Source organism: Lethenteron reissneri, chromosome 37, assembly GCF_015708825.2.
Source record: "Lethenteron reissneri isolate LAM-NWPU_2019-01 chromosome 37, ASM1570882v1, whole genome shotgun sequence".
NCBI classification, from domain to species: Eukaryota; Metazoa; Chordata; class Hyperoartia; order Petromyzontiformes; family Petromyzontidae; genus Lethenteron; species Lethenteron reissneri.
This window is the reverse complement of record NC_083815.1, coordinates 799502-819977: the sequence shown is the minus strand read 5'-3', so window position 1 is coordinate 819977 and position 20476 is coordinate 799502. Positions and strand designations below refer to the sequence as shown.

General features: G+C 55.9%; 1 protein-coding gene across 1 annotated transcript in view; it reads right to left on the bottom strand.

Annotated features, from left to right (window-relative positions):
* Positions 1–20476, bottom strand: part of LOC133351377 (paired box protein Pax-6-like) — a 41327-nt gene that overhangs the window by 14392 nt on the left and 6459 nt on the right. The window contains exons 2-3 of the mRNA XM_061566524.1: positions 7419–7519; positions 2071–2201 (exon numbers count right to left, since the gene is read on the bottom strand). Of these exons, the coding sequence (XP_061422508.1) occupies positions 2071–2201; positions 7419–7443 (156 nt within the window). The 5' untranslated portion in view covers positions 7444–7519. The remainder of the gene's footprint in view (positions 1–2070; positions 2202–7418; positions 7520–20476) is intronic.

The following is a 20476-nucleotide window of genomic DNA, read 5'->3' as shown; positions in this document are numbered from 1 at the left end:
TACACATATATACGGTAAGTACACAATTAGATACATATGCATCCACACGCAAACATACACGCATATTATATACTACACATATACATAATATTCACGTACATTACACACGACGATATATACACACACATATAGACACACACACGTACACACACACACACATATATACACACACATATACACACACACATAGCATAGACACACACACATATATACACACACACATAGCATAGACACACACACATAGACACACACACATAGACACACACACATAGACACACACACATATACACACACACATATACACACACACATATACACACACACATATACACACACACATATACACACACACATATACACACACACATATATACACACACACATAGCATAGACACACACACATATCATAGACACACACACATAGCATAGACACACACACATATACACACACACATACACACACACACATAGACACACACACATAGACACACACACATATACACACACACATATACACACACACATATACACACACACATAGACACACACACATATACACACACACATATATACACACACACACATAGACACACACACATATACACACACACATAGACACACACACATATATACACACACATAGACACACACACATATATACACACACACACATATACACACACACATATATACACACACACACATATACACACACACATATATACATAAACTGATTCCGTCAATCCAAGACCCGCGGCGTTCCTCCTTAATTTACGCGCGTCGCGTTCACTAAACCATCACTCGTAACCGTTTTGCAGAATCGGTTAACGGTTCACGTCTTTCTGTACCGCTAACCGTTTCCAGTGGAACCGGAGTAACGAACGCGCTCGATTTGAGAAACGCGCCCCCATTGTTTCAACTCCCGTGCCCTCTGTGGTGACGAGTCCAGTGGCGCTGCTGCTGCTGCTGCAGCTGCTGCTGCTGCTGCCACCGCCGCCGTGGCGAGCACACGGCTCCACCACGGCTACCATCAGTGGCGAGTTCCATGTCAACCTGAGCCTCCACTCGCTCCACTCGGCCTGGCCTGAGCACAAAGGCGACCGGGCGTGGTGCTGGTTTCCGCACCTCCGAGTAGCAGGGTTGGGCTATGTACGGTGCGAAAGAAGTCCAACACACATACCCCCCTCGTGTCCCGTGCCGGCCTTCATGGGAGCTACTCGCTCACAGCACTTGCCCCAGCAGGCAATGAGCGCTTACTTGTGGAAGGAAACGGGAGCAACCCCACGCGTGGGGAGAGGCGACGCTCAACAGCACGCAGAGCGAACAGTTGAGGCCACGTTTGCTGCTGCGCTGCCCTTCCCTGGCGAGCCGGGGAAGGGCACCCTCCTCGAGGCCCACGGGAATGAGTTGAGTCTCGCCACAGCTGCGCGTGTGTGCGGTGAACCACCAACCCTCGCTACTGCCTCCACAGCCCTGGACTGCCGCGAGCCGCGTGGGGCACACCCTGCACCGCCGCGCCGCGACCACTGAACGGGTCGGTGACGATGAGGAGTCGCGAGGTTTTACGATGCGACGCTTCCATTCGGTTCTCCCAACAACAGCCACTGGTGGGGGAACGAGACTGCAACCTTGCGAGCGCATGGTCTCACGGCGATGATGGCGATTATAACAATTATGATGTCGCATCGATGATGATGATGGTGGTGGTGGTGATGGTGATGATGGTGCTGATGCTGATGATGGTGATCGGGATGGTGATGATAGTGATGATGGTGATCGGGATGGTGATGATGGTGCTGATGCTGATGCTTATGATCACGGTGCCGATGATGATGGTTATGGTGATGATGGTGATAGGGATGGTGTTACATCGGAGATATTGGTGGTGATGATTATGCTTATGATCATGGTGATTGTGGTGATGATGATGATGATGGTGCTGATGCTCATGATGATGTTTATAATCATGGTGCCGATGATGATGGTTCCGATGATGATGGTGCTGCTGCTGATGATGGTGCTGCTGCTGCTGATGATGATAGTGATGGTTGTGGCGATGTCGCGGCGCACCTGCAGGATGCGGGAGATGTCGCAGGGCCGCGCGCCGCTGTGCGCTAACTCGACGATCTTCTGGCGGATGGAGTCGGGGAGCGGCCGCCCGTTGACGAACACTCCTCCCAGCTGGTTCACGCCGCTGTGGCCTGTCAGGCCCGGGGGGGGGGGCGGTGGTGGTGATGGGGGTAGAGAGGTGTGGGATGATGAGATCGCAGAATCGGTGATCGCGGTGGCGATGGTGGGGTGGAGGTTGCGGATGGTGAGATGTTGAAAGCGAATGAAAGCGATGATGATGTAAGGGAGGAAAGGAGGTAAGATATAAATCATCATCATCGTTACCATTCGGGCTCAGGGCCGCTCCAAGTTCATATTCGGGTTGGGTTTATGATTGGTGTTGGGTGAGAGTCGGGGTTAGGGTGAGGGTCGGGGTTAGGGTGAGAGTCGGGGTGAGAGTCGGGGTGAGGGTGAGGGTCGGGGTTAGGGTGAGAGTCGGGGTTAGGGTGAGAGTCGGGGTGAGGGTGAGGGTCGGAGTTAGGGTGAGAGTCGGGGTGAGTGTCGGGGTGAGGGTGAGAGTCGGGGTGAGGGTGAGAGTCGGGGTGAGGGTGAGAGTCGGGGTTAGGGTGAGGGTCGGGGTGAGAGTCGGGGTGAGGGTGAGAGTCGGGGTTAGGGTGAGAGTCGGGGTGAGAGTCGGGGTGAGGGTGAGGGTCGGGGTTAGAGTGAAAGTCGGGGTTAGGGTGAGAGTCGGGGTGAGTGTGAGGGTCGGTGTTAGGGTGAGAGTCGGGGTTAGGGTGAGAGTCGGGGTGAGGGTCGGGGTGAGGGTGAGAGTCGGGGTTAGGGTGAGAGTCGGGGTGAGGGTGAGAGTCGGGGTTAGGGTGAGAGTCGGGGTGAGGGTGAGAGTCGGGGTGAGGGTCGGGGTGAGGGTGAGAGTCGGGGTTAGGGTGAGAGTCGGGGTGAGGGTGAGAGTCGGGGTTAGGGTGAGAGTCGGGGTGAGGGTGAGGGTCGGAGTTAGGGTGAGAGTCGGGGTGAGAGTCGGGGTGAGGGTGAGAGTCGGGGTGAGAGTCGGGGTGAGGGTGAGGGTCGGGGTGAGGGTGAGAGTCGGGGTTAGGGTGTTAGCGTCAATGCCCCCCGCCCCGCCTCGCTCTCCCCGCCCCCACCGCGCGTCCAGACGATGATAACGATGTAGTGACGCGCGTTAATTACTTCCGCTAATTAACGAAGGGACTCCGCTCGTCACGGGGGGGGGGGGTATGTGGGGCTTAAGAGAGGGGAAGTAAGGGGGGGGGGTGTGTGGGGGCAGCGGGGGAGGGGTCTGCACCCCTCTCGCCGCGGCCCCTCGCCGCCTCGTCACGGCGCGAGGCGGCTGAACGATGCCGCTGGTGACAGCTGATTGAGACTGATGATGCTGATGATGGGTATCGAGATGATGCTGATGATGGGTATCGAGATGATGCTGATGATGGGTATCGAGATGATGCTGATGATGGGTATCGAGATGATGCTGATGATGGGTATCGAGATGATGCTGATGATGAGATGATCCGTATCAAGATAATACTGATATGGATAAGGCGAGACTGATGACGTTAATAAGATGATGATGATGGCAGTGGTGAGCATATGATGATGGCGATGGTTAAATGATGACGATGTTGGCGAGATGATGGTGATGGTGTTGGTGAGATGATGGTGTTGGTGAGATGAAGATGATGTTGGTGAGATGATGGTGTTGGTGAGATGATAATAGTACTGGTGAGATGATGGTGTTGGTGAGATGATAATAGTACTGGTGAGATGACGATGACTCTGGGTCCAGGGTCGAGGTCACGAGGCGGTCAAACTCGAGTCTCACTGAACGCGTCCCCCCTCTCTCTCCCCCTCTCTCTCCCCCTCTCTCTCCCCTCTCTCTCCCCCTCTCTCGCTCTCCCTTCCTCTTAACCACTGCCATCTCCCGCTTTCTGCCTCGCTCCTCCACCTCACGCTCACCCCTCTCTCTCCCTCCCTCACCTTTTTCACATTTCTCTACCATAATTACCACTCTCACCACACCGCCTCTCCTCACCTCTCTCTCTCTCTCTCTCCTCATCCCCCTCACCCACCTCTTCCTCATCTATCTTACTTCCTCCTCACTCTCTCTCCCTTCGCACACCTCGCCCACATCACCTCTCTCCGGGTTCCTCTCCCGCAGTGGCCTCACTCCATCTCCCACCTCAGCCCCCGTCTCACCTCTACCTCGCCCGCATCATCACCACCACCTCCATCATCATCTCTGCACCTCTCGCTCGCTCCCTCTGCTGCGCTCGTGCGCGCGCGCGACTTTTATATCGGCACAAGGAGGAGGAGGAGGTTTGTAGTAGCAGCAGCAGGAGGAGGAGGAGGGAGGAGGAGGGAGGAGTAGTCACGGCTAAAGGACGCAAATGATCAGGTCTCGTGACGCGATGTCACGCGCCCAGTGCCGACTTGAGGCTAATTTTTGCAAATGGAGACCCGCGTCTGGGCGCGTCAGATCCAGCGGCTCGGAAGCCCCGTGGCGAGCGCCGGCAGAGGCAGAGCCGCCAGGTCCATTCTCATCTCCCATTAGCGCCTCTCTCTCTCTCTCGCCCTCTCTCTCTCGCCCTCTCTCTCTCGCCCTCTCTCTCTCTCTCGCCCTCTCGCTCTCTCGTTCGCTCTCCCCGTCTCTCCGTCCCCCCCCGCACCCCGCGTGCGCTCTCGTATAACACAATGCAGTGTGCGTGTGTGTGCGCGTGGTTCGCGCGTGTCGTGCCGACTTGCGGTGCTGCTCGCTCACAGCACTTGCCCCAACAGTCTGTTGAAGTCTACACGGGGATTGGAGGACGCTGCTGGGACAGTTAGAGGCAGTCGCCCTCTCGCAACAACGCGCGAGGCGCCGGGCGGATAAAATACATGAAGATGGCACAGGAGGGATCACAGTGGCGCCTATGCCAGTCATGTCAGTCAACCCCTGGCAGTCAGATCTGCCCCGTGACCTCATGCAAGGGACGTTTCCACACTTCACGTGACGGCCTCAAAGTGCGCCTAGCCTGGCACAAATGTCGTGGTGGTCACCGCCACACTGTGAATACACCTGTGAGTGTGAGTACACGTGTGAGTACACGTGTGAGTGTAAGTAAACGAGTGAGTGTAAGTACACGTGTGAGTCCACGTGTGAGTGTAAGTGTGAGTACACGTGTGAGTGTGAATACACGTGTGAGTGTGAGTAGTACACGTGTGAGTGTGAATAATACACGTGTTCGTGTGAGTACACGTGTGAGTCCACGTGTGAGTAAAGGTACACGTGTGAGTACACGTGTGAGTCCACGTGTGAGTGTAAGTGTGAGTACACGTGTGAGTCCACGAGTGAGTGTGAGTACACGTGTGAGTTTGAATACACGAGTGAGTGTGAATACACGTGTGAGTAAAGGTACACGTGTGAGTCCACGTGTGAGTGTGAGTACACGTGTGAGTCCACGTGTGAGTGTAAGTAAACGAGTGAGTGTAAGTACACGTGTGAGTCCACGTGTAAGTGTAAGTGTGAGTACACGTGTGAGTGTGAATACACGTGTGAGTGTGAGTAGTACACGTGTGAGTGTGAGTAATACACGTGTTCGTGTGAGTACACGTGTGAGTGTAAGTAGTACACGTGTGAGTCCACGTGTGAGTGTAAGTAGTACACGTGTGAGTCCACGTGTGAGTAAAGGTACACGTGTGAGTCCACGTGTGAGTGTAAGTGTGAGTGTGAATACACGTGTGAGTCAACGTGCTCTCACTGTTGTTCATGGCGCGCGCAGGAGCCGGCGCGGTGAGGTCGGGGTCACGTGCTCTCCTCACGGCTCACCTGGGCACAGACACGTGACAGGAGACTCAGCACCACGGCTCACCCTCCCTCCCCACCCACCTCGTTCCCTGCCCCCCTCACGCCTTCCCTACTCCACGTTCCAATGATGCGGTTGATGGTTCTACCAGTGTCTGGGAGGAGGGGGAGGTGGAGGAGGAGGAGGGTCAATATCAAAGCCAGGAGCTGCGATGTTTGGGTCACTAGTGCGGCGGTCATTCCGGACGTCCGCGCTCTTCAGCTCTGTTCGCAGGCAGCAGCAGGATCAGCAGCAGCATCATCAGCAGCAGCAGCATAACCAGCAGCATCAGCAGAATCAACAACAGCATCAGCAGCATAATCAGCAGCAGCATCATCAGCATCAGCAGCAGCTTCATTATCATCATTATCATCAGCAGCAGCGGCATCAGCGGCATCAGCAGCAGCTTCATTATCATCATCAGCAGCAGCATCAGCGGCATTAGCAGCAGCTTCATTATCATCATCAGCAGCATCAGCATCAGCGGCATCAGCAGCAGCTTCATTATCATCATCATCAGCAGCAGCATCAGCAGCAGCGGCGTTCCACCGGATCTGAGTGGCGAGCTTCTAGCGACGGTGACAGCAGCGCGATCCTAGAAGGGGGCGCGGGAGACGGCATCCTCCTCCTCATCCTCCTCCTCATCATCATCCTCCTCCTCATCATCATCCTCCTCATCCTCCTCCTCCCCCTCCTCATCATCATCCTCCCCCTCCTCCTCATCCTCCTCATCCTTCTCCTCCTCCTCCTCCCCCTCCTCCTCCTCCTCATCCTCATCATCCTCCTCCTCTTCCCCCTCCTCCTCGTCGCCGTGGCCCTCAGCTGCTCGGCGTCTTCACGTCACCTTAAACCACTGCGGACAGCGCCACCTGGGCGAGATCGACGTTTCGCTACCCCCCCCCACCACCACCCCGAATGTGCGCGCCGCGGCCACGGGGGGTGCGCGGCGCGAGAAGACCGCGGGCACGCGGGGCACGCGGGGCAGGAGGAGCAGGAGGAGCAGGAGGAGGAGGCCGGTGATGGAAGTCGCCTGCAGCGAACTCGCCCCCTAATTGCGGCGCCTTCTCCGCCGATTTAAAAAAGAATCTATTCACGCGTGAAGAAGAGGAGTCGGGGGCGCAGGGGCGGGGCCCGTGTGGAGGGGGGGGGGTGATGCTTGGGGGTAACGGGCGGCGTTTGAGTAAACGTGTAAACACCTCCTTCACGCATCCCCCCCCCCCCCCCCCGAGTGGCAGGGGGAGGGGGGGGTAGCAGTGATTTTTCTCAATTTCGCTGCCGATCTTCGCGAACTCCCAACGACTCCCGGCCGCGGCTGACGCGAGTGGCGATGGTTACGAAGATGTTGGCGATGATGAGAAAGGGATAAACCTCCTCTGAGGCCCCCCTCGCCTCTCACTCCCTGCCCCCTTCGTCCCATTGGGGCATGCCCCCCCCCTCCCCGCTAGCAGCACGTGTGTCCCGTGAGATGCCAGACTTGGGTTCGACACTGGGTGCCGGGACCACGTGACCGCTCACCTGCACGAGACGTGACGCCGCGCATGCCTCTCCCGCGAGCCGGTGTCCACCTGTGTCCACCTGTGTCCACCTGTGTCCACCTGTGTCCCCCTGGGCCCTACCTACCTGCCGGACACACACACACGTGCACAAACATTGACATACACCTACACATATATCTGTGTTCACCTGCGGGATATTCATACACACATACACATGAACACACACATTTTACACACTTACACACTTTCACATTCACAAATACATACAAAGCCTTGACATACTGTTGGGGCAAGTGCGGTTAGCGCGCACCTATGAAGGCCGACACAGCGCAATAGGTGGTGGCCAACACCACGCCCGGCCGCCTTTGTCTCCCCAATGCTGATGCTTACACACCAGCTGAAAGTTGTCGAGTCGACGTCGGGGATGCTGAGAACAAGTGTGCATGTACACGTGTGCATGTACACGTGTGCACGTGCATGTACACGTGTGCACGTACATGTACACGTGTGCACGAACACGGGTGTACGAACACGTGTGCTAGAACACATGTGTACGAACACGCGTGCATGAACACGTGTACATGACCACGCAGCGACGTCCCGAAAGCCCACGCTAAGTGAGTGTGGGCAGCGTCGCGCTGAGCGCACCGCGCTACGAGCCCGGAGACGCGAGTTCGATTCCCGCTCACGACCGATAACGACACCAGTGGCGATTGTCTGAAGCGGTCCGCGTTGTGTCACCCGGCGCTGTGTGTTGCTGTTGTGTCTGTACCACGTGTGGTGTCACCGCGTGCTGGGGCTATGTAAACCCGTGTTGTGTCACCACGCGTTGTGTTGTCGCTGTGCTTGCTGTTGTGTCAGTAGCACGAGGAGTAGGAGAATACACTTAACTGGGACGCGAATGTAGGGCGCGGCGTCAATTATTCATCACACACAGACACACACACAGACACACACACAGACACACACACACAGACACACACACAGACACACACACAGACACACACACACAGAGACACACACACAGACACACACACAGACACACACACAGACACACAACAACAACCGCCATTCGCCACTAAGTGGCGGTGACGTCACCACGGCGCTTGTGCCAGGCCATGTGCACATTGAGGCCACGTGAAGTGTCGAACGCCCGCTGGCAGGAGGTCACACACAGACATACACACAGAGACACACACAGAGACACATACAGACACACATACAGACACACACACAGACACATAGAAACACAGACAGACACACACACCGTCGCACACACACACAGATACACACTCGTGTGTCTGTGTGTCTGTGTGTGTGGGGGGGGGGGGGTGGTGGTGTAGCGGTTAGCGCGCTGCGCTACGAACCCGCTCACGGCCAACACCAGTGACGATTATCTGAAACGGTCCTGGACCTCCCCGAGGTCGACTCAGCCTCAAATGAGTACCTGGTGCGGTGTGTAAACATCGCCGCTGGGGAGACAAAGACAGTCGGGCGTGGTGCTTGCCACCCCCCCCCCCCCCCTCGTGTGACGTGCCGGCCTTCATAGTTGCGCATTGCCCCAACAGTCTGTCGCGGCTATACGGGGAGATCTTTGTCTGTGTGTGTGTCTGTGTGTCTGTGTGTGTGTCTGTGTGTCTGTGTGTGTCTGTGTGTGTGTGTCTGTGTGTCTGTGCGTGTGTGTGTCTGTGTGTGTGTCTGTATGTGTGTGTTTCTCTCTTTGTATCTGTATATACCTGTGTGTCTATATATCTGTGTGTGTGTCTGTGTGTGTGTGTCTGTGTCTGTGTGTCTGTGTGTGTCTGTGTGTGTGTGTCTGTGTGTGTGTCTGTGTTTCTCTCTTTGTATCTGTATATACCTGTGTGACTGTGTGTCTGTGTGTGTGTGTGTACATCTGCGTGTGTGTGTCTGTGTGTGTGTCTGTCTGTGTGTGTGCCCGCGTCACACCGCTGTGCGCGCTGCGCGTGTGATTTGCCTCATTAGGACATTAGCGCACAGCCCAGCGCGCAGAGAAAGAGTCCCCCGGGGACGCGGGGCCACCCCTCCCCTCGCCGCCTTCCTCACCCCCACCCCGTCACCTGGCCTCCTTGCCCCCCACCCCCTCCCCTCGCCTCCTTGCCCCCCCCCCACCCCCTCGGGCACGGGACCCGGAGCAGCGACACCGGGTCGAGTCGGTGGCAGTACAGAAACTCCGTTACCTCCCTCCCTCCTCCACTCTCTACCATGTACCCTACTCCACTCTCTACCATGTACTCTGTCTCTCTCTCGCTCTCCTCCACTCTCCCATTACCTCCCTCCCCTGTACTCTTACTTGTCTCTCTCTTTAACTCTCTCCTATACCCCACTCATATTATCCCGTGTCCGTCATCTCTCCTCTCTCTCTCTCCCATCATCTCTACTCTCTCACCCTCCCATCATCTCTCCTGGTTCCTCCCTTCCTCTGTGTCTCATCTTCCCCTCTCCCACGTGTTTCTCTCTCTGCTTTACTCAGCACTCCTATCTCTGCATCTCCTCTTTCTCACACTCTCCTGTATCAAACTCTCCCTTCCCACTCTCCCTTCGCTTTCCAAAACGATTTCCTCTCTCTACGAACCCTCCACTCTCCCCGTGTCTTCCTTCCTTTCTCTCTCTTTATTCCCTAGCCCCTATCCCCGTCTCCCCCCCCCCCCCCCCATCTATTCTCTCCACGTGCACCCCCCCCCCCGTCCCTTTCTCCCTCTGTCTCCTCTTTATGTCCCTCCGCTCTCTCTTTGTACCTCTCTGTCACCCCCCGCTCTACCCCCCCCCCGTCGCCATCTCTCCCACACCCCCCCCCCCACTCTCTCTCCATCTCTCCTCGCTCTCTCCCCTCTCTCCCGCGCACGCGTCCTCCCGTCTCTCTGTGTCGGCGTCTCGCTCCTCCAGTCCTCAACTCTCTGCCACTTGACTTCTCTTGACTCCTCTAAACGCTTCCCAAACAGCGGCGGGACGTGCGCTGGGGGACGGGGGCGGTGCCGGGGTAGGGTGCGGGGCGGGGGGAGGTGGGTGGGTGGGGGGAGGGGCTCGGGAAAGAAAAGCCGAGTGGGGAATGCGCTTCTCCATCAATACGCGCGCCGTCCCCGCGTCAATGCGCAGTGAAGCGACAAGTGGGGGCAGAGGGGGTGGGGGGGATGGGGGGTAGGGGGGCGGGATAATGGGAGCAATGGGTTGATATAGGAGTGTGGGAGGAATTGGGCTGCGTGGGGGGAGGGGCTGGGGGGAGAGGTGTCCACTCACCCGCTAATCGCGATGTTCGCGACACTCGAGGGCGCGGTGTGAATGGGCCGGCCGCGGTGATACAGGGCGAGCGCTCGCGTGAACACTCGCTCAGACGCACAGGCGCACGAACGCTGACGTACGTACACGGGTACATGAACACTCACAAACACACAACAACAACAGCCGCAGTTCGCCACTAAGTTGCAGTGACGTCACCACGGCGCCTGTGCCATGCTAGGTGCACTTTGAGGCTCGCTGGCAGGAGGTCACGGGGCAGACCCGAGTGCTATTTGTTGTTTGAATGAGATGGCTGGCAAATACACCAACAGCGCTCCCAACTGTGCCAACTTGCAGCGCTTAAGGCGCCCAGCGTTGTTGTGAGCGTCACTCCTCTGCCCTCCGTTGTTGTTGGAGGGTGACTGCCTCCAACTGCCCAGTAGCGTCCTTCACGAGCCTCCTCCACAGATGCCGATCTTGACACCGCTGGTACCAGTCATCGGCAAGTCCACTCAGCTCCACATCCTCCCGTACAGCATCACTCCATCTCTTCTCTAGCCCGTGTCGTGCCCGTTTAGCCCCCTTTATGCGGCCAAACAGAAGCTGCTTGGGCATGCGGTGGCTGGGCATGTGGGATACATGACCCAGCCAACGCAACCTTGCCTGCCTGGAGGAGCTCCAGATCTTTCAAGGATTTGTGAGCTCCTCACACAATCCAGCCTGGTTAAACCCGGGATGAATCGTTGGCAGGCCAACCTAAATGTTTATAACCGTCGCAGATGTTCCTTCAGAGGGGTCCACGAGTCGCAAGCATAGAGATGAGAGTGCATAACTGTGGCCGAGAAGTCCGTGCGCTTCGTGCAGAGCGACAGGCCAGGGTAGCTTCCACGCAGCAACGTTACCAATCTGATAAAAAAAAGATAATGCCGCATGACTGATTCGGAATGAGGCCTCTTCTGCTAAACAGGAACCGGTCATAAACGCACTGCCGACAAAACCACATCAACACACTCACACTCATATACACACGGGTGCATGGGCACATTCACTATTATACACATACACAGGTATTTGAACACGCAAACTTATAAACACAGGAGTGTATAAAAACTAAGATCGCCAGCACAGCCTTAACACAATTGTTGGGCAAGTGATGTTAGCGAGCGCCTGTGCGCATCGCACCAGGCACTTGTTTGAGACTGAGTCGACCTATGGACGCTCGTCACACCACCCGTGTTGGTCTTCATTTGTGCTGTCGACTCCATCACTTGCCCCAATAGTCTGTGAAGGCTATACGGTGAACCATTGTCTTTGTGTGAGCTAGCACTGTGTGTAGCACAGGTGGTGCGTCTGCCAGTCATTTCCGTTAGTGAACCCATGGCACCTGCTGGGCCTGTCCCGTGACCTCCTTCTGGCAGCAGAGAACCTCTCATACTCTACGTGGCCTCTACGTGCACCTCGCACTTCGTGGCGAGCGAGCGAGGTGGTGAGTGTGTGGGGAATCTGATGAGGGAGTGGCCAGGCGTGGTGCTGGCCACTAACAGCACTTGCCCCAACAGTCTATTAAGGCTACACGAGGGATCGTTGTACGTGTGAGTGGTTGGGTGGGTGGGTGAGTGGGTGAGTGTGTTGTTGTGAGCTGCAGTGGGTGGGTGGTGGATAAGACGACACAGTGTGAGCGCAGACACAGTCATCAACGTGGTTGGCGGATGGAAACATGGGAACCAGCTTTGCCCATACTGTACATTTGGTTGTAGGAATCAACGAGTGACATTCACGGGAACGGTAACCATGGCAGGAGCGATGGACGAGTGATGAGGATGCGACTCGCCTACGGTGAGTGAGCGACTGAGTGCCGAGTCATCAATTATCCAACCAGCGCTCTATGGGATGGGGCAGTGGCGTGGCCTGGCCGTATCGCATTCCTCGCTTCTTGCAGAGGTTCGCGGCTCGACCCGAGCGGCCGCCCTGGTGAATACTCTAATAAGAGTAGTAGCAGTAACAATAATAATAACAACACTCCTCCATGCCGGCTGCGTCACAGTGGACGTTAAATATCCGGTAACGTAATTCACAAGACGATAGGCCATTACGTGCTGGCATCAGGATCCGAATTTGCGAAATCCTAAAACTACGCCGGACATCACACATTTGGGATCACACACACAGACACACACACCGACACACATCCACACAGACACACAGCCACACAGTAGCAGCAGCAGCAGCAGCGACCATAGCCACGTTACTGGCAGCGGACCCATCCCCCAGGAGGTCCCTCTGGCGACGGAGACTCGTACCCTGGTCTCTCGACTTCCTCCCACCCTGGCGACACAACACACTTCACGGTGAGCAACGCGGTGGAGGGGACGGCGATTGGCGCCCTCGCTCTCTCTCTCGCTCGCTCGCTTCCTCCCCACGGCGGCGTGAGCTTCCTGGACGCGATGGCTCCGCGTCTCACCGAGAGATGGAGCACACGTGTCCACATGGGGGGTGACATCGCCCAGGTAAATGTAAAGGAGAAGCCCGCAAGTTCTTGCTGAGCCCCGTTCTGCTGACGCTGGTACGAGGGGAGCCCTAGAGAACCCCTCTACAGAGTTACATCGGCCTACTCTTCCACGCTCTGCCAACAGGTAGGAGTACCCATACTTTACCCCACCACACGCTACTTGCCGACCACAGACTCACTGTGGGGCAGAGGTGTTGGGGGGGGGGTGTAAAGGAACTGGCATCATTGTTTTAACTGCCGCGCCAGGAGATCGAACGTACGACTTCTGTGGTGCGAGTCCACTGCGCTGCTGCCACTCCACCACCACCGTGGCGAGCTAGGACCCTATTCGACCACGGCTACCGTCAGTGGCGAGTGCTTTGTAAATCTGAGTCTCCACTCGGTCCACTCAGCCTCAAGTGAGAACGCCTCACGTCCTGTGTTAAGCATGAGCCCTGCGGAGACAAAGGCGGCCGGGCGTGGTGATGGCCACCCATCCCACTGTGGCAGAATCGTGAATGTTGGACACAGCGATGGAGTCAGGTCGCGGTTTGGTGAATTCGTGGAGAGACGCGCGCGTGGAATGACACCGAGAGGCAGCAGGAGGAGTAGGGGCTCGTGGCCCAGGCCGTGAGAAGCGAGTGGGGTCGGGAGGGCGGGGGCCTGACGCGCCACGGCTACACGGGATGACGACGACGACGACGGAGAGGGCCCCGATGGTCAAGAACGGTGACGGAGCGCGTCCCAGAGTGGGACACCTCCGCCGACGAGAAATGGAACCCGCCCGTGTGTGGAGGTGCCGGTGGGTCTGTGCGTGGCGGGGTCGCGAGAGACTGAGCCGCCTTGGGGAGGCTGCATCCAGCAGTGGACTGGCCGTGGCTGCCAATGGAGCAGGGGGTGGGGGTGGGGGGGCAGGGGGTGGGGGCAGGGGTGGGGGGCAGGGGGTGGGGGCAGGGGTGGGGGGCAGGGGTGGGGGGCAGGGGGTGGGGGCAGGGGTGGGGGGCAGGGGGGCAGGGGGCGATGATTAATCAAAGTTGTCCCTGCACCTAGTAAGTCGACAGCTACAACTGTGCAATAGTCACTCACTCACACAATAGTCACTCACTCACACAATAGTCACTCGCACATTCACACTCACAACACACACTCACACACACACTCCCATAACTCACACACTCTCTCAACACACACTCACAACACACACACACTCACCACACTCTCACAACACACACTCACAACACACACCACACACACACTCTCACTCACTCAATAGTCACTCACACAACACACTCACCACACACTCATAACACACACACACCACACACACACAACACACACACAACACACACACAACACACACACCACACACTCACAACACACACACACACTCACCATACACACAACACACACACACAACACACACTCACCACACTCTCACAACACACACCACACAACACACACACCCACAACACACACCCACACAACACACACCCACACAACACACATACACCACACACTCAACACACACACACCACACACTCACAACACACACACACCATACACTCACAACACACACACACCATACACTCACAACACACACAACACATTCACACACCACACACTCACAACACACACACAACACACACACACAACACACACACTCACCACACACTCTAGAACATCATTCACGCTACACTCTTCTTGTGAAGGATTCCACATTCACCCCCCCCCACCCACCGGGAGGAGGGGGAGGCGGCACCCTCTGAGCCCCTTCGCACGGACGACAACGAGGGGGAGGGGGAGGAGGAGGAGGGGGGAGGAGGAGGGGGGAGGGGGAGGAGGAGGAGGGGGGAGGAGGAGGGGGGAGGAGGAGGGGGGAGGGGGAGGAGGAGGGGGGAGGGGGAGGAGGAGGAGGGGGGAGGAGGAGGGGGGAGGAGGAGGGGGAGGAGGAGGGGGGAGGAGGGGGTGGAGGGGGGGAGAGACTCGTGACGCGTTCTCAAGGCGTGTTATTATTATTATTGTCACGTGTTTATTCTCGAGGGCAGTACAGCAACATCTCACGTTGTACTGTACGTCTGTGCTCCCCTCTCCTATCCTCCCCGCCCTCACCAACCCGTACTGACCGGTGTGGTGAAGTATAGTCAAATAACAACCAGCCCTCCTCCCCGCCCCCTCCAGGACCTCCATCCAGCAGTGGAGTGACGGTGGCCGATGGTTGTTATTGTTGTGTTTTTCACACAGTTGCTGCTGAGCACAGGCCCAACATTCGCAGCGGCCAGTAACAAACATCCCCATCGAGTTGAAAGACGAAGCGTGTAACACCTTGTGTCTTGAGTTGTAACACCTTGTGTCTTGAGGTGTAACACCTTGTGTCTTGAGTTGTAACACCTTGTGTCTTGAGTTGTAACACCTTGTGTCTTGAGTGGTAACACCTTGTGTCTTGAGTTGTAACACCTTGTGTCTTGAGTTGTAACACCTTGTGTCTTGAGTTGTAACACCTTGTGTCTTGAGTTGTAACACCTTGTGTCTTGAGGTGTAACAACGTGTGTCTTGAGTTGTAACACCTTGTGTCTTGAGTTGTAACACCTTGTGTCTTGAGTTGTAACACCTTGTGTCTTGAGTTGTAACAACTTGTGTCTTGAGTGGTAACACCTTGTGTCTTGAGGTGTAACACCTTGTGTCTTGAGTAGTAACACCTTGTGTCTTGAGTAGTAACACCTTGTGTCTTGAGGTGTAACACCTTGTGTCTTGAGTGGTAACAACTTGTGTCTTGAGTTGTAACACCTTGTGTCTTGAGTTGTAACACCTTGTGTCTTGAGTTGTAACACCTTGTGTCTTGAGGTGTAACAACGTGTGTCTTGAGTTGTGACACCTTGTGTCTTGAGTTGTAACACCTTGTGTCTTGAGTTGTAACACCTTGTGTCTTGAGTTGTAACACCTTGTGTCTTGAGTTGTAACACCTTGTGTCTTGAGGTGTAACAACGTGTGTCTTGAGTTGTAACACCTTGTGTCTTGAGTTGTAACACCTTGTGTCTTGAGTTGTAACACCTTGTCTTGAGTTGTAACACCTTGTGTCTTGAGTTGTAACACCTTGTGTCTTGAGTTGTAACACCTTGTGTCTTGAGTTGTAACACCTTGTGTCTTGAGTTGTAACACCTTGTGTCTTGAGTTGTAACACCTTGTGTCTTGAGTTGTAACACCTTGTGTCTTGAGTTGTAACACCTTGTGTCTTGAGTGGTAACACCTTGTGTCTTGAGTGGTAACACCTTGTGTCTTGAGTTGTAACACCTTGTGTCTTGAGTGGTAACACCTTGTGTCTTGAGTTGTAACACCTTGTGTCTTGAGTTGTAACACCTTGTGTCTTGAGTGGTAACACCTTGTGTCTTGAGTGGTAACACCTTGTGTCTTGAGTTGTAACACCTTGTGTCTTGAGTGGTAACACCTTGTCTTGAGTTGTAACACCTTGTGTCTTGAGTTGTAACACCTTGTGTCTTGAGGTGTAACACCTTGTGTCTTGAGTTGTAACACCTTGTGTCTTGAGTTGTAACAACTTGTGTCTTGAGTTGTAACACCTTGTCTTGAGTTGTAACAACTTGTCTTGAGTGGAGCTAACTTGGTATGGTGGCGAGGGCTTGGGGAGAGAAGAGGCGGTGGTGGTGATGGTGATGATGGTGGTGGTGGTGATGGTGGTGATGATGGTGGTGGTGGTGATGATGGTGGTGATGATGGTGGTGATGATGGTGGTGGTGGTGAGTGGAGGGCATTCCAGAGTGGAGCGGTGCGAGGGGAGAAGCGGACTGAGAAGTGAGGTGAGCTGCGGTGTGGTGAGTCAGTGGGTGGGTGAGTGGGTGAGTGTGTTGTTGTGATCTGCAGTGTGGTGGTGGTGATGGTTGAAAACCGTGTGGTGGATGAGACGACACAGTGTAGACCAATGAGTGAAGTTCACGGGAAGAGTGACCATGGGAGTCGTAATCGTAGCGGTGGACGAGTGACAGGGAGGCGACTGACGGCCGTGGGACGAGTGCTCACACGATTTCTGTCCAGTGGGCTTCTCGGTGATTTACAGGAAGAGCTGGAATGGCATTTCTAGCCACGTGGACCTGGATTCTCGACCCGTCTTCTGGGCAACTCTCCCCAGTGCTGCTGCTGCTGCTGATGATGATGATGCTGATGATGATGCTGCTTGCTGCTGCTGCCACTGATGATGATGATGCTGCTACTACTGATGATGCTGCTGCTGCTGATGATGATTGCATAAGCGACGAGTTGTCGCCAAAATATGGGACGGGAAACAACTCTCATCACGAAGTGGAGCCGGTGCCACAGCCGTTGACGACAGCGTGGGGCGACTGTTTGTGGGTGCGTGTGCGTGCGTGCGTGTGCGTGTGTGGGTGTGTATGCGTGTGTGTGTGCGTGTGTGTGCGTGTGAGTGTGCGTGTGAGTGTGTGTGTGCGTGTGTGTGCGTGTGCGTGCGTGCGTGTGCGTGTGTGTGTGCGTGTGAGTGTGGGTGTGTGGGTGTGTGTGTGCGTGCGTGTGCGTGTGTGTGTGCGTGCGTGCGTGTGCGTGCGTGCGTGTGTATGCGTGCATGAACCCTGCCACCAACTTCGATTCCCGCTCACGGCCAATAAACGTGGACGATTATCTGAACCGGGCCCGAGCCTCCTCTAGGTCAACTCAACCTCAAATGAGTACCAAGTGCAGTGTGTAAACATCAGCACTGGGGAGACAAAGGTGGCCGGGCGTGGTGCTGGCTACCCACCGCCTCGTGTACCGTGCCGGCCTTCATCGGTGCTCGCTCAAAGCACTTTCCCCAAAAGTACGTGGAGGCTATATGGGGGATCTTCGTCTGTGTGTGTACGTACGTGTGGGTTATATTTGTATTTATTTATTTAAATCACGGTCGCTGAGCACATGCCCCGAAAGAAAAGGGCGCAAAGCGGCCGAGCGGCCAGCAACAATGAGCACGGCAAAGTTGAGACTGCAACGAGAACAAACCCGAGCGCACGCAACTCGGGGTCGGCGCACGCGCCACGCCGAGTGGGAGATCGTCACTGAAGGAGCCCCCCCCCACGCCCCCCCCCACGCCCCCCCCCAACTGGGCCCCCCCAGCCCCCGCCCCTCCGGAGCCCCCGTGCACCCTGCTCCAAGTCTAGCGCTCCACAATAGCCATTGATTGTAGAGAGAGAGTGTGTGTGAAAGTGTGTGTGAGAGTGTGTGTGAAAGTGTGTGTGTGAAAGAGTGTGTGTGAGAGTGTGTGTGTGAGTAGTGAGTATGTGAGAGTGTGTGTGAGAGTGTGTGTGTGTGAAAGTGTGTGAGAGTGTGTGTGTAAGTATGTGTGTGAGTGTGTTAAAGTGTGTGTGAGAGTGTGTGTGTGTGTGAGAAAGTGTGTGAGAGTGTGTGTGTGAGTATGTGTGAGAGTGTGTGTGTGAAAGTGTGTGAGAGTGTGAGTGTGTGAGTGTGTGTGAGAGAGTGTGTGTGTTAAAGTGTGTGTAAGAGTGTGTTAAAGTGTGTGTGAAAGTGTGTGAGAGTGTGTGTGTTAAATTGTGTGTGAGAGTGTGTGGGGAGTGCTAGTGTAGCTGTTAGCGCGCTGCGCTATAAACCCGGCGACCCGGTTTCGATTCCCGCTCACGGCCAACACCAGTGACCATTTTTTGAACCAGTCCGGGGCCTCCCCTAGGTCGACTCAGCCTCAAATGAGTACCTGGTGCGGTGTGTAAACATCGCCACTGGGAAGACAAAGGCGGTCGGGCGTGGTGCTGGCCATCCACACCCTCGTGTGCCGTGCCGGCCTTCATATGTGCTACTCGCTACAACAGCACTTGCTTCAACAGTCTGCCCAGGCTATACGGGGAATCTTTGTCTTTGTGTGGGTGCTCTCATGCGCACGCGATGTACGGGTCGTGTGCACGCAACCACAGGGCGCGCGATGGTGGTGATGGTGAGGATGGTGGTGATGGTGATGATGGTGGTGATGGTGATGATGGTGGTGATGGTGAGGATGGTGGTGATGGTGAGGATGGTGGTGATGGTGAGGATGGTGGTGATGGTGGTGATAGTGATGATGGATGCATGCAGTTTTGTAATAATCATCATCACCACCACCATCATTCTCTACGCACTGTCTGCATGAAGGCCTGCCCATCATCATGACGATCGGTGGTATATCCACTGCTGGATGAGGGCCTTTCCTGTCCCAGTGGGGCAAAGTGAATAAGCCGGCACTCTGGAACTCAGAGTTCAGCTCAGACGAGACGGACCCCGGCGACCGTTGCCAGGGTGACGCGCAGAGTTAAATAAATAAATAATCGTTCACTCCCCTGGACCCGATCTGCCGGAGCGGCAGTCGCCATCTCTGGGGTGCACCAGAGATGCAGTGGAGCTTGGGACGGGGCGAGGGGCGGGGCTGGGAGGGGGGGAGCGAGCTGGGGGGCGGGGTGCGGGGGGGGAGGGGCGGGGGGCGGGGGGTGCGTGCATGAACAGTTCGCATGGAAACGTCAGTCGGGCGGGGATAACGTCTCGCCCCCCCCCTCTCCCTTCCCTCTCTCCCCGCCCCCCTCTCTCCCCGCTCTCCCCTCCTCTCTCTCCCCCCCTCTCTCTCCCCCCCTCTCTCTCTCCCCGCTCTCTCCGCCCCCCCTCTCTCTCTCCCCGCTCTCTCCGCCCCCCCCTCTCTCTCCCCGCCCCCCCCCCTCTCCCCCCCTCTCTTTCCCTGCCCTCCTCCCCCGCACACTCACCACGAGCGTGGTCTCCAGTCATACAGAGCAAACACACACATATAAAGATCTCCCGGGTAGCCTAACATAGGCTGCTGGGGCAAGTGCTGATAGCAATGGTAACCAAGAGAACCGCGCTCGGCCACCTTTGTCTCCCCAGTGTTTGATGTCAACGCAAAGTTCCAGGTCGATGGTTCGATAGAGGAGAGGTACGGAACGGGTTGGATGTCACTCGCCACTGATGTTGACCGCGCGCGGGAATCGAACCCGGCCAGCCGGGTTAGTCGTGGCGCAGGGCGCTAACCGCAGCGCCACCGCTCCCACGCACACAACCACACACAGCCATACGAAAAGACAACAGCATATGCACAACCACACAACCACTCACAAACACACAACCACACAAACACACAACCGCAAACACACAACCACTCACAAACACACAACCACACAAACACACAACCACAAACACACAACCACTCACAAACACACAACCACACAAACACACAAACACAAACACACAACCACTCACAAACACACAAACACAACCACAAACACACAAACACACAACCACACAAACACACAAACACACAAACACACAACCACAAACACACAACCACACAACCGCACAAACACACAACCACA